The following is a 12076-nucleotide window of genomic DNA, read 5'->3' on the forward strand; positions in this document are numbered from 1 at the left end:
AACCTGTTGGGCCCTGGCCCTCATGAGCCCCCTTAGGCTCAGACCCGCTCCCCCGATCGGCGCCCCTTAAAAAAAACACTTGCCCCACTGCACCTCCGCATTCGCACAGAGGGAAGCTGGGAGGGGGCAGTCCAGGTGGGCCCCCATTGCTCCAGTCCGACCCTGTTAGGAAGGCTACAGTAGGTGGCCAAGTCATGGAGGCTTATTTTTAGACGTCGGATGTTAGTGGTTTTAGAGGTTTTTGAAACCATGAATGAACTCACAAACTCTTAAACCGAGACTGTCATTGAATTTATTAAAAGTTCTGATTAATAAAAATATGAATGACAAAGATCGCTGAACAATTCAAAAAAAAAAAAAATGAAAACCTCTAAAAATTCAAGCTTCTTTGACAATCCGTACTGAAAAACAAAAATGTGAAAACCTCCAAAATTCTGGTTAAAAAATGCTCCCATTGACTTTTTTTTTTCTTACAGCTCTTTCTTGCTAGTGAAGGCAACTTAAGGGGTCTATTTCTCATGCGGTGTAAAAGGTGGAGGGAAGCATTACCGGTGATGTTGCTCATAGCAACCAATAAGATCTTTGCTTTTGTTTTCTAACTGTTGATATCTAATTGCTGATTGCTTGCTGGGGGCAACGTCACCGGTAATGTTTCTCTACACTTTTTACACAGCATAAAAAATAGACCCAATCGTGCAATATGTGTGCAGAATTTCTTCCTTGTTAAATACAACATTGTACTATTGTCCTGCAAGCACGTCATACTTTCTCTGTTTCTCAAATCATTATCAATGAAAACCAAAGTACTGAGAGGCGGGTTCTGCCAGAGAAATGAAACTGAGCAGCCTTATAAACTCAAAGAATAGGGGACAGGGTGTGAGCTTGGAAGAGAAACAGCAACAAAAACTGCCTGGGGAAACTGTCAGCCTGTCGTTCACTTCTCCAACCTGAATACTCTATAGTTTCCTGCCAATTGCACTTAGGAAGTACAGTAAGTAAATCACACAGTTACCATTCTATTGCTAGATCTGTATTGTATACTGTATTTGTGTAGAGACAGGTACTCACAAAGTTAAACTGCAACATTTGTGGGCTAAGCCTGAAATATGTCATGTGGATACATCATTTTACAGTTTAACTCTGCGAGTGCCTGTCTCTACAAGGGGCTGATTTATCAAGGGTCGAATTTCGAAGTGTAAAATACTTCGAAATTCGACCATCGAATTCAAATACTTCGACTTCGAATATCGAAGTCGAAGTATTTTTCACCGAATTTGGCCATCGAGCGATCGAAGTAAAATCGTTTTGATCGAACGATTAAATCGATTGAATGATTTTACTTCGATGTGTGAAGACTTAGAAAAAAGGTCTAGAAGGTCCCCATAGGCTAACATAGCCCTTCGATTACTTCGATTATTGAATAATATTCTAACGATTTTTACTTCGAAACGATGTAAATTCGAAGTCGTAGTATCCTATTCGATGGTCGAAGTATCCAAAAAATGACTTTGAATTGAAATTTTTTTTTTAATTCGAAAATTCCCTCGAATTCACTTCGACCCTTGATAAATCTGTCCCTTGGCATCATACACTTGACGTGCATATTTGAAAGGAGTATGGTATGTATCAATGGACATCACATTATCATGTGCGATAGAGAACGTATTCTAAAATCATATCAGGAATGGCAGCTACTTTTTTTTTCATTTATCATTCAAGAAAAATCGAGTTGTTTCCTTAAAGGGGAACTATCACGAACATTTAATATAAGCTTCCTAATAGTGACATAAGAAACTTTCTAAATACAATCAATTAAATATTCTGCATTGTTTCTGAAATAATCAAGTTTATATTCACTATTCCTCTCTCAGCATCTGTTTCTCTTCATTCTGTCTTCATGCAGCAGTTGGCTGGCAGATATTCATTGACAGTTAGATCCAATATATCTTATAGGGGGGGCTCCTTTCCTAGCAGATGTATTAGAGCTCACTCAAATAACTGATTCCAGTATAACAAAATTTAACAAACTACCATTTGCACAAATTCTGCATGTAGAGAGACAGGATTTCTAGTGATTTCAATAGTGAGCTCTAATACATCTTCTAGGTAAAAGGAGCCCCTCTATAAGATACATTGGATCTTTTATCTGACACCCAACTCCTGCATGAAGACAGACTGAGGAGAAACTGATGCTAAGAGCGTGAACATAAACTTGATTATTTCAGAAACGGAACAGAATTTTTAATTGATTGTGTTTAGAAAGTTTTCTTATTTCAATATCAATATGAGGGGTGGCATGCCCCCAAGCTGCTTTCTGAGTGCTCTGGCACTTGCATGCCTAGTGGTGGCCTGAAAGGAAATCGGACCCTGATGCAGAAACATATTAAATTTTCATTTTTGCAATTGTTCCCCTTTAAATATGATACTGTGTAATATTTCTGGTTCATCCATAGTAATGTAATGAAACCGATATAACACAGGACTTTGGGGGGGGGTGATGTAATAAAAAATGTTCTGTGCGGGTCTTAAAAATGTGCTATGCGCAATTTGAATGGCAATAACTGTTTAACGAAGAATATTATATTACAAAATGCTATTTTTTATTTATGCAATTGAATTCTCACTTTCAATTGCAGCTTCCAATCAATGGCTATGCAAGGATCTCATTCAGCAGAGAACTCACTGGACTCCCAAAAAGAATCTGCACCTGAAACTTCTGAATCAAGTGACCCAGGTAAATGCGGGATGAATACTGAACAAAACAACATTTTCTCAAATTCCAGGCAGTAATTTTGCTAAATGTTACTTGCTTTAACACTTACATTGTAACATACACAGCTATCTGTTACCTGGAAACCCATTATCCAGAAAGCTCAGAATTACAGAAAGTTCATCTCCCATAGACTCCATTTTAATCAAATAATTAAAATTTTAAAAAATTATTTCCTTTTTCTCTGTAATGAGACAACAAAACCTTGTACTGGATATAATTAAAGGGGTTGCTCACCTTCAAAAAATTTTTACAGTTCAGTTGGTTCAGATAGTTCACCAAAAATAAGGACTTTTCACAATAATTTTCTAGTGGCAACTGTTTTTCTATTATTGAAATTTAAATTTTTCACATTCTTACGTCTTTCTGAAGCAGCTCTGGGGGGGTCGCCGACTTTGTAAACTGTTCTAAACTGATACATCAAGTTGATACATTTGTTATTTCTGTCCCTGCTGAGCAATAATGATACATATTGCAATGCTGATACAATAGTTGCTAATATTCCACAGATACTGCTGAGAAATGTATCAAATAAATGTAACAATTGCTGGAATTAAATGTAACAATTCATGCAAGACATGCATCACTGAGCTTCCAGACTGAACCTTAAAAGTAATTGAAAAAAAGTCTTAGGGGCACAGGGTCAAAGTGAAATTTCGAATTTCGACATAATTTTTGGGTACTTCGACCATCGAATAGGCCAAAATTCGATCGAATAGAAAAAACTTGGGCCATTCGATAATCGAAGTACTGTCTCTTTAATAAACTTCAACTTCGACCCTTCGCCACCTTAAACCTGCCGAATTGATGTTTTAGCCTATGGGGGACCTCCTATAACCTATATGAGTCTTTGGCTAAGTTTTGAGAAGTCAAAGTTTTTTTTTTGTAAAATCGTTCGAATTGAAGGGTTTAATTGTACGATCAAACTATTTTAATAAGATTGAAAACGGCCATATTCCATTGGAAAAAAAACTTAGACTATCGTACTATTAAAAGTATTTTCACTTCAAATTCGACCCTTAGTAAATGTGCCCCTGTATTTCTGGTGAACAATCTAAAAACAACGGTGTGGAAGGAGAACAGCTCCTTTAATCTTTATTTGCTGTTGGGTTTAATTAAAGTTAAAATATATTTTTTAGTGGATTTAAGGTATGGAGTACAGAAAGACCCCTTATCCAGAAAACTTCAGGTCCCGTGCATTCTGGATAACAGGTCCCATATGTGTATAATGAAGCCTAAGTTACAGTAGATGTATTGATCACAAAAAGATGCAATTTAGTATATCACCTTTTATGTGACTAATTATTTTCAGGTCAGTAAGTCTCTTTTATCAATGCTTGACACATTGTACTAACTGAACTTTACAGGGTACAGTATATAGCATTTTTTTCATAGCCCTCCATTAATTAATTAATTCATTCATTCAATCAGTTGTTCATTCATTAACTATGATACAATATTTAAAGGAGAACTAAACTCCCCCAATAATAAAACCCCTACCCACTACCCTACATAGTCCCCTCTCCCCCCCCCGCATAGGTGATTACCCCTGAAAGTGCCCCTAATTCATTACTCGCATATAGGTGCAGTGTAAGCTCATGGGCTCCATCTTCAGGCTCTTCTGTATTCTTCAGGTCATTTTCCTTCCCTTCAGCAATATCCGGCACTTTTGGCACATGAGCAGTGGCTGCGAACCGAAAGACTATTCCAACTGTGCATGCGCCAATATGGTGTTTACTTCCAGAGCCAGTTTGCCAGCATTTACAAACTAGTCTCCTGTATAATGACTCACCAATACTGGGGGAAAAAAGAGAGTTTATAATTAGAAAATTCTTACTTTAAGAAAGCATGTCAACCTAATTAGTTCATTCATCGCATATGGGTGAACACACTTTATACATCTATTTTCCTTTTGGTACAACCTAGGGGCAAATTTCAGTGCAACACTTCGCAAGGCGTAGATTCGCCAGGACAACGATAATTCACTGAAATCCGAAGTTGCATTCAGGGTGCCGAACCCTGGTAAAGTTGCACTAGTACTACATCAAGCAAAGCGAATTTGCGCTAGCGTTGCCTAATTTGCATACAGAGGGAAGTTAAATGAACGTATATGTTGCAGCAAATACATTACACTACACAAGCCCAGGGAAACCTTAATAAAAGGAAATAGAGTTGTTATATTGCCCTACACGTGAGCCCAGTGTATAGTTTATGTCCAATGTGTAGGGGGGAAGCTGGTTATCCCAAAAAAAATTTACACTCTTTTGCAGCCTATCACCCTGAAAAAAGGAAAAGACGCTAGCGTTTGGGGATTTAGAAAATTTTTCAACTATTTTTTGAGGAAGTCCTATCTACTCTATTGCACTTCGCCTGGTCTGAGGTGGCGAAGGCAAGTCTAGCGCAAGAGGTAACGTTCAGTAAAATCTGCATCTTAGTGAATTTGCATAGTTACGTCCATTCGCCAGAACACAAATTTGACTGGCGTGAAGGAGCGAAGTACCGCTAGAGTCTATCACTGTCGCTAGCGAAGTTATACCAGCGACCGTTAGTAAATCGGCGAAGTTCCGAAATGACGTCACGCTGGCGAATTTTTGCGAGCGTTAGTCACTTTGCCATTTAGTAAATTTGCCCCATAGTCTTGGTAAAGCAAATCAAAATGCTGAGACAAGGTTTGGAGAGTTTGGCTTCAGTCACAGGAAACCAGGGCCTCCCACAAACAGGGGAGATAAGTAGCAGAGGTAAGAGATACAAACTAACTAGCTGGGCCAGATTAGACACAACTGACTAATCACACAGCTCTAAAACCCTAGCTGGCTATAGACTGTGACTTGACAATGTGTGTAAAAAGCCGCTGTATTTTTTGGTGTTTTCCTGTTAATAAAATATGGATTTTCCTTTTTGAACCATTTACTGAAGAAAACTGCCTGCTGCTGTTCACTGCTGCTGGCTGAAATAAGAGCCATTTTTCTTTAAAAGACTTGCTGTCCCAACACAATACAATAGTGTAGAAAGGTTGACATTTTTATATTTACCAACTGATCCCCCAGCTGTGCACATACACACACACTAATGTAACAGAAGAAAACAGCCCATAGTTTAACAATAACAGTGAGCCTAAATGTCTGCTCTTTCCATAAGCAAAGAGAACTCAGCTAATCACATCAGTCTCTTTCAGCTCTAGCCGTGGGTTATAGTAAATGTTATGTGGATCCTACCTATTGTCAATAAAGATGGGTGCATACAGAAAATGTTAACTACCAGAGGTGTTGTAATGAGTAGGAAAATATACTAAAAAAAGAACAAAACCATCTGACTGTATTCAATATCATGTTATATATTTTTTATTTAAAGTTACCTATAGTAGCAGAACAATTACAGTATATTAAGACAAAATGAATGCAATATTTTGAAGGTACAAGCATTATTTAATTCCTCTTTAAGAAGATGACTTATAAATAAATACTATCCTAGTAATGGTGGATAAGGGATTTTTTTTTAATCTTCAGTCTACCCTTCAAGTCCTTAAACCTTATTTTATATAAAATCCCTGTACCAATGTTAAGTTGTCATAATATAATCTTACACCTAGAAGAAATTACTTCTTACACTCATGCTTAACACAAGCAGCCAATAGGTAGGTTGTAAGAAAGGCATCCTCTTACACACTGACACAAACAGAAGCTTATTCATACTTCCTCACAAGACAAAAAAATAAAAAGTGAATTCTACCAACAGATACAAACACAAATATATTGCTACATGTGAAATAATTGGCAGATTGGACAGGAAGGATTGTTTATATATTCCTCTGGCTCATTCATTCATTTCTGATTTTTAAAGGACCAAAGGCTAAAAGTGAATATCCGATGGAAAATGCTGAAATCCTGCATGGCATGTACACATTTATGTTGCAGAAATTCTCAAGAGCTGCGTGAGTATTCTACAGTATATGCTGCAATAATCTAGAAATCAAAGTGAGTAAGAAAAGGATGAAAATTAGAGAAAGAAGAGCAAATGGAAATATGGAAGTCTGGGAGGAGATAATAAAGGGAAAGGATGAGAAGCATTTGGAATTGGGAGGAAAGATCTGAGGAGGAAAAATCCAAAAGGTTTTTTATAAAAGTAAAACTAGAGACATTAGACAGTAACAAAAAAGTGCGAATAGTGAGTGTTCTGTGCCTGAAGTCCTCTGATATAATCTGAAGCATTGGAGGAGGGACTATACAATATGGTACAAAGCAGGCAAAAAAATTGTCCATTAGAGGAATACATTTAAAAAGCCTGACAATATGATTACATTAATACTAGTATCTAGTTTATCCTTAACCAGGTCTACCAAGCAAGCAGTATGTATGTATACTAGTTGAGATACCAAGCCTTGCCTGCTATATTTGATGTTAGATGTTTAAAATAATGCAATACATTAAAAATGCCTCTACAGAGTAAAACATAGTTCTATGATTCTATGGAATTCAATAATGTCTTTGGTCTGGTACATGGGCAGGTATGTTTCCAGATTTTTCAGACAAATGAACTGTAGAACCAAACTCAATACCTTTAAAACCCCTAGCTAGATGTTTTCTCCTTTGCAATAATGCAATGTTGAGTCGTTTTCCAGTAGTATGGCATAACTAGAAGATAATAGGCCTGTGATTCTGGGGTAAACAGATGGAAGGTTTTAACCTTCTCCTTTGAATGTTTCTACAGCTTTGTATATTGACAAAATGTACTGCAAGTTTCCACTACTATGGAATGCAACAATTTCATTGGTTCAATGGGCCTCTTGTGATTTTGGGGTAAAGTTTTGGCAAATTGAAGCTCAGCATCTTGAGGAATACCAGTTGCATTTGGTTTACAAAATCTTATTGGTCAAATTAACTGACTGGCCATTGTAGGTGGGGGAACTGATATGAAGCGAACAATCAACATTCTGGAATGCTGCAGTGATGTGATTTGGGGGTACATAAATGGATAATTGAAGGTCAACACCTTTTAAAACCTCTATGTATATTTTTTATTGAATTTAATTTCCCAAAACCTGATTGGACAGATAGATGGACAGGCCATTACAGGTGGTGGCCTGATATTTGGTAAATAAAAATTGGTTGTTTTTATTAGTAAATGTGTAACCAGAAACATACATTTTTTTTATTTTTTATAGCTTTGCCAGTCTGCTCAATGATTATGTGGAATCTGAATTCTTCTTGATTGATGGAGATTCCTTACTGCTAACTTGTGTTTTGGATCAGTCACTGAAGGCAGGACAGCATCTGCATTTCTTCTACTTGGTAGAATCCTACTTGCTTAAATTGACCAATAGAGGAGCGAACTATGCTGTTGTGTTTTTTGAGGTATGTGCCTCTCTTCACCTATGACTGTAGAGCAGTTCCAGGGTTCCCACCGCAATCAATCATCAGTAGGTGCAGCATACTTGGGTCTAAAGAATCAAGTGCCAATGTCATTTTGCCAGAAATAACGCAATTCCCTCTTATAACATTGTGTCCAATTCATGATGAAACACAAGCGCAATTTTGTGCATTATACTCATTGCAGCTGCAATTAAGCTGGGACTGTGGGAGACAATGCTGTGTTGCACACTCAACATCAGTTAAATGGGCAGTTCACATTAAAATTCACCGTTGTATGATGTAAACATGATATTTTTGGACAGTTTTATAACTAACTTATTAACTACATGCATTTTTTTAAAAAATAAAAGTTTGCCACATACAGTATGTGCTAGGTGGGGCTTCAGAATGCTAGAGGTTTAATGCTATCTGCTGATTTTGTACTGGCTTATTCATTAAAATATACTGTACATTCATCATTGTTGTCTATAACTGAAAATCTTATACAGAAACATTTTTCTTGCATTGCTCTTAACTAAAAACTTCCAGGATCTCAAGCCAGGCTGGGTGAGTGAGCTGACAGTCACAGCTAGAAGTGACAGCAGTCTGACGTCTCTGCCCTGACTCAGATGATATTTATTGACACACCAAAAATGTATTGCAGGACATGAAGTTTTTCTACCATGGCAGGGCAGACCTTCTTTCTCTACGGATCCAACTGAAACTGCACTTGGAACATAATACAGACACAATCACATACACCTTCTCCAACTTTTTGTCTGCTCAGTGGAACTCATTTCTGACTGATCACCATCCCTATTTTCTAATGGTTTGTGATGAAGGCATTACTCTTTCTCAAACATATTTCTTCAGTATGCTTATGCTGAGTGCTCTGGGAAGAAAAATAGACCTCGTACTCGCTGAAGGACAAGAGTTTGATCAGCTCCGGGTGTATGGATACCATATCAGTGCTTCCCGTCATAACTTACATCCCATAAAGGTAATCTGCTTTTAACTTTAAATAAACTAAAATACAGTACCAGCTTCTGCTTTACATACAGTATGTTTAAATTTAATGTTACAGAGATTGGTCTGTCATCAATTCTGATCTTTTTTTTTTTTTTTTTACCTAGAATCAGAAGCAAATTCTTCAAGCACTTGTTGATCCATGTGCAAAGTTGTATGGAGAACATGTACAGGACTTTGATTTCAGTGATACCATAAAAAAGGTACAGTTACTTCACTGAAAAAAATGTGTAGAGGAAAAAAAAACAGCACATATGTATTATACAAAAGGGGGCTATAAAAACAAATAATTATATAATATATACTGTATATTATTCCTAGGATGGAGGGAGTTAGAATTGGAGGGTGGAAAGGGAGCAATGGGGCATAAGATAGATGTGTGTGTGTTGTATATTGTTTAAATAGATAGGCTGTGCAAAATAAAAAATGTTTCTAATATAGTTAATTAGCCTAAATTATAATGTATAAAGGCTGGAGTGACTGGATGGCTAATTTAATAGCCAGAACACTACTTCCTGCTTTGAAGCTCTCTTGGTTTACCAGGCAGTAACCAATCAGATACTTGAGAGGGGGGGGGCACATGGACCATAACTGTTGCTTTTGAATCTGAGCTGAATGCTGAGGATCAATTGCAAACTCACAGAACAGTTACAGTATGTCCCATGTGGTCCCCCTTCAAGTCACTGACTGGGTTATAGAGCTGAAAAGCAGGAAGTTGGATTCTGGCTATTATGTTAGACATCCAGTCACTCCAGCCTTTATACATTACATATTTGGCTAACTAACTATATTAGAAAATTTTGAACAGGCTATCTATTTACCCAGTTTTTATTTTCACACTGAACTCTTCCTTTAATTTTCTTTGCCCTTCTCCTAGTCTACTTCTCTGTGACACTTGCAAAGGTTATTAGAAGGACGAAATGCAAAATCATATATGACTTTTTCATTGAGCTATTGCTTTTGAAAGATCCGTAGGGTAATTGTGCAAGGTTCCCTATAAATCCATTACACAATAATGGTTTGTATTATTTTGATACTGGGGAACCCAAAACTGGCATTTAATTATCTAAATTGGTTTGAGCTGGGCACTATTAGTCAGTACTGGAAATAAATTTGGACAAGCCCACAAAAATGGCTTTTTTTTTCTTTTGAAGTCAATCTTTTTTGGGGGACAATAATATCTCTTAGTGCAGGATGATCCATGGTATGGCTCACTCTTGGAGGCAGGAAGAATGGTTTTTCCCCTCAGGTAGCAGTTAGGCAAACTTTACATTTTTTTTGCAAAAATGTTGAACTTGATTGAAGTAAAGTTGGTTGAAAGAAATGTTACTAAGGGGGGCAATAAGAAGCACATTAATTGGATATTCTGTACCATTTATCAAAAATTATTTTGGCTTGTAGATCTTCTGGATCCATTTGAAATCACAGACACTCAGTGAGCCAAATTAAATTTATTTTAATTAATAAAACAAGCAGTTCAAGATGCCAAGTGAGCAATTCTTTGAAAATAAGCACCTGCTACTATTATTGGCTAATCTGCTGGGAAATGCTTCCTATTTGGCTTCTTACTTGTAGATACTATGGGGCAGATTTATCAATTGTCGAATTTCGATTTTAAAAATACTTCGAAATTCGACCATCGAATTCAAATACTTCGAATTCGAATATCGAATTCAAACTTTTTTTCATCGAATTTGGCTATTCTGCGGTCGAAGTAAAATCAAACAATTCGAAAGATTTTATCGTACGATTGAACAATGTTTACTTCGACTTCAAAAACTAACATAGCACTTCGGCAGGTTTAATTTGGCGACGTATTGAAGTCAAAGTTTTTTTAAAGAGACAGTACTTCACTTATCGAATCGTCAAACGATTTTTACTTCAAATCGAAGTCAAAGTAAATTCGAAGTCGTAATATCCTATTCGATGGTCGAAGTATCCCAAAAATTACTTAGAATTTCGAATTTTTTTACTTCGAAAATTCTCTCGAATTCACTTCGACCCTTGATAAATCTGCCCCTATATGACTTGTGTGGGTTATTACTTATTTTGCTTTGTGTTTTCGACCAGATAACAGACTTAACTGGGAGACAATACTAATAAAAGTTCTGCTATCTATCCTATTAGCTGTACCCTGAAATAATCTAATGTTTGCAATGCATATGGTCTTGCAGATCAAACAGAGTATACCATTTCTTAACAAAGAGAATGAGGCTTTAGACATAAGAAGTTTGATGTGTATTTTGTCCTGCTCTGCCGTCCTAAAAATGTATGGCCAAAAAAGGAAAAGCACAAACCATCGAAAGATTAAGGCCTCACAGGTACACTTTTTTATCTGGTTTGTTCTATAATGCATGTATTTGTATCTTAGCGTGACCTAACAGGTTTTTAGCTTGTGACCCCATTCAGGGGCCCATACTTTGTCCTTCCGGGTTCTTTACATTTTCTCCTCACCAGAGCCACTACGATAGCACTCACTTTCCACATCATGGCTCCACTCACTCACTTTTCCTTCTTCTGCAAGAGAAATAGAAGAGCTGAAAGACCTCAAAATGGACCATCCATTTATCCCCTAGTGCTTGAAATGTATTGCTGTGGCTACAGACACGACCCCTAGGCAATAACTTCCCCACAGGTGAGGGAGGAAGGAATGTGGATTTTACTTCCTAACAAGGTTACATCCACATGGGTGCTTAGCAACTTTAGTTGTGCTAAACATACTGCATGCTCTTCTTTTCAACTTCTGGCTTAGCCACTTGCAGTTTCCAAGCCATTCCATACATCAAGATTTTCATATTTTTACAAGTTTTCACAAAACAAAATTCAGCAGTTATGCTTCCCATTGGCTTTTGGCCATCTTGGCAGGTCTAAGTTGGCATGATTGAATTGTCTAATTCATAAACACAAAACTGCTAATATCCATGTGTATATA

The 12076-nt window shown here is 37.1% G+C and overlaps 1 protein-coding gene across 1 annotated transcript in view; it reads left to right on the top strand.

Moving 5' to 3' along the window:
• The first annotated feature begins 723 nt into the window (after positions 1 to 723).
• LOC108704313 (probable ATP-dependent RNA helicase DDX60) overlaps positions 724 to 12076 on the top strand; it is a 71148-nt gene continuing 59795 nt past the window's right edge. The window contains exons 1-7 of the mRNA XM_041579526.1: positions 724 to 991; positions 2637 to 2734; positions 6611 to 6701; positions 7932 to 8121; positions 8783 to 9118; positions 9252 to 9347; positions 11319 to 11465. Of these exons, the coding sequence (XP_041435460.1) occupies positions 2647 to 2734; positions 6611 to 6701; positions 7932 to 8121; positions 8783 to 9118; positions 9252 to 9347; positions 11319 to 11465 (948 nt within the window). The 5' untranslated portion in view covers positions 724 to 991; positions 2637 to 2646. The remainder of the gene's footprint in view (positions 992 to 2636; positions 2735 to 6610; positions 6702 to 7931; positions 8122 to 8782; positions 9119 to 9251; positions 9348 to 11318; positions 11466 to 12076) is intronic.

This window comes from Xenopus laevis, chromosome 1S (assembly GCF_017654675.1).
Source record: "Xenopus laevis strain J_2021 chromosome 1S, Xenopus_laevis_v10.1, whole genome shotgun sequence".
Taxonomy (NCBI): domain Eukaryota; kingdom Metazoa; phylum Chordata; class Amphibia; order Anura; family Pipidae; genus Xenopus; species Xenopus laevis.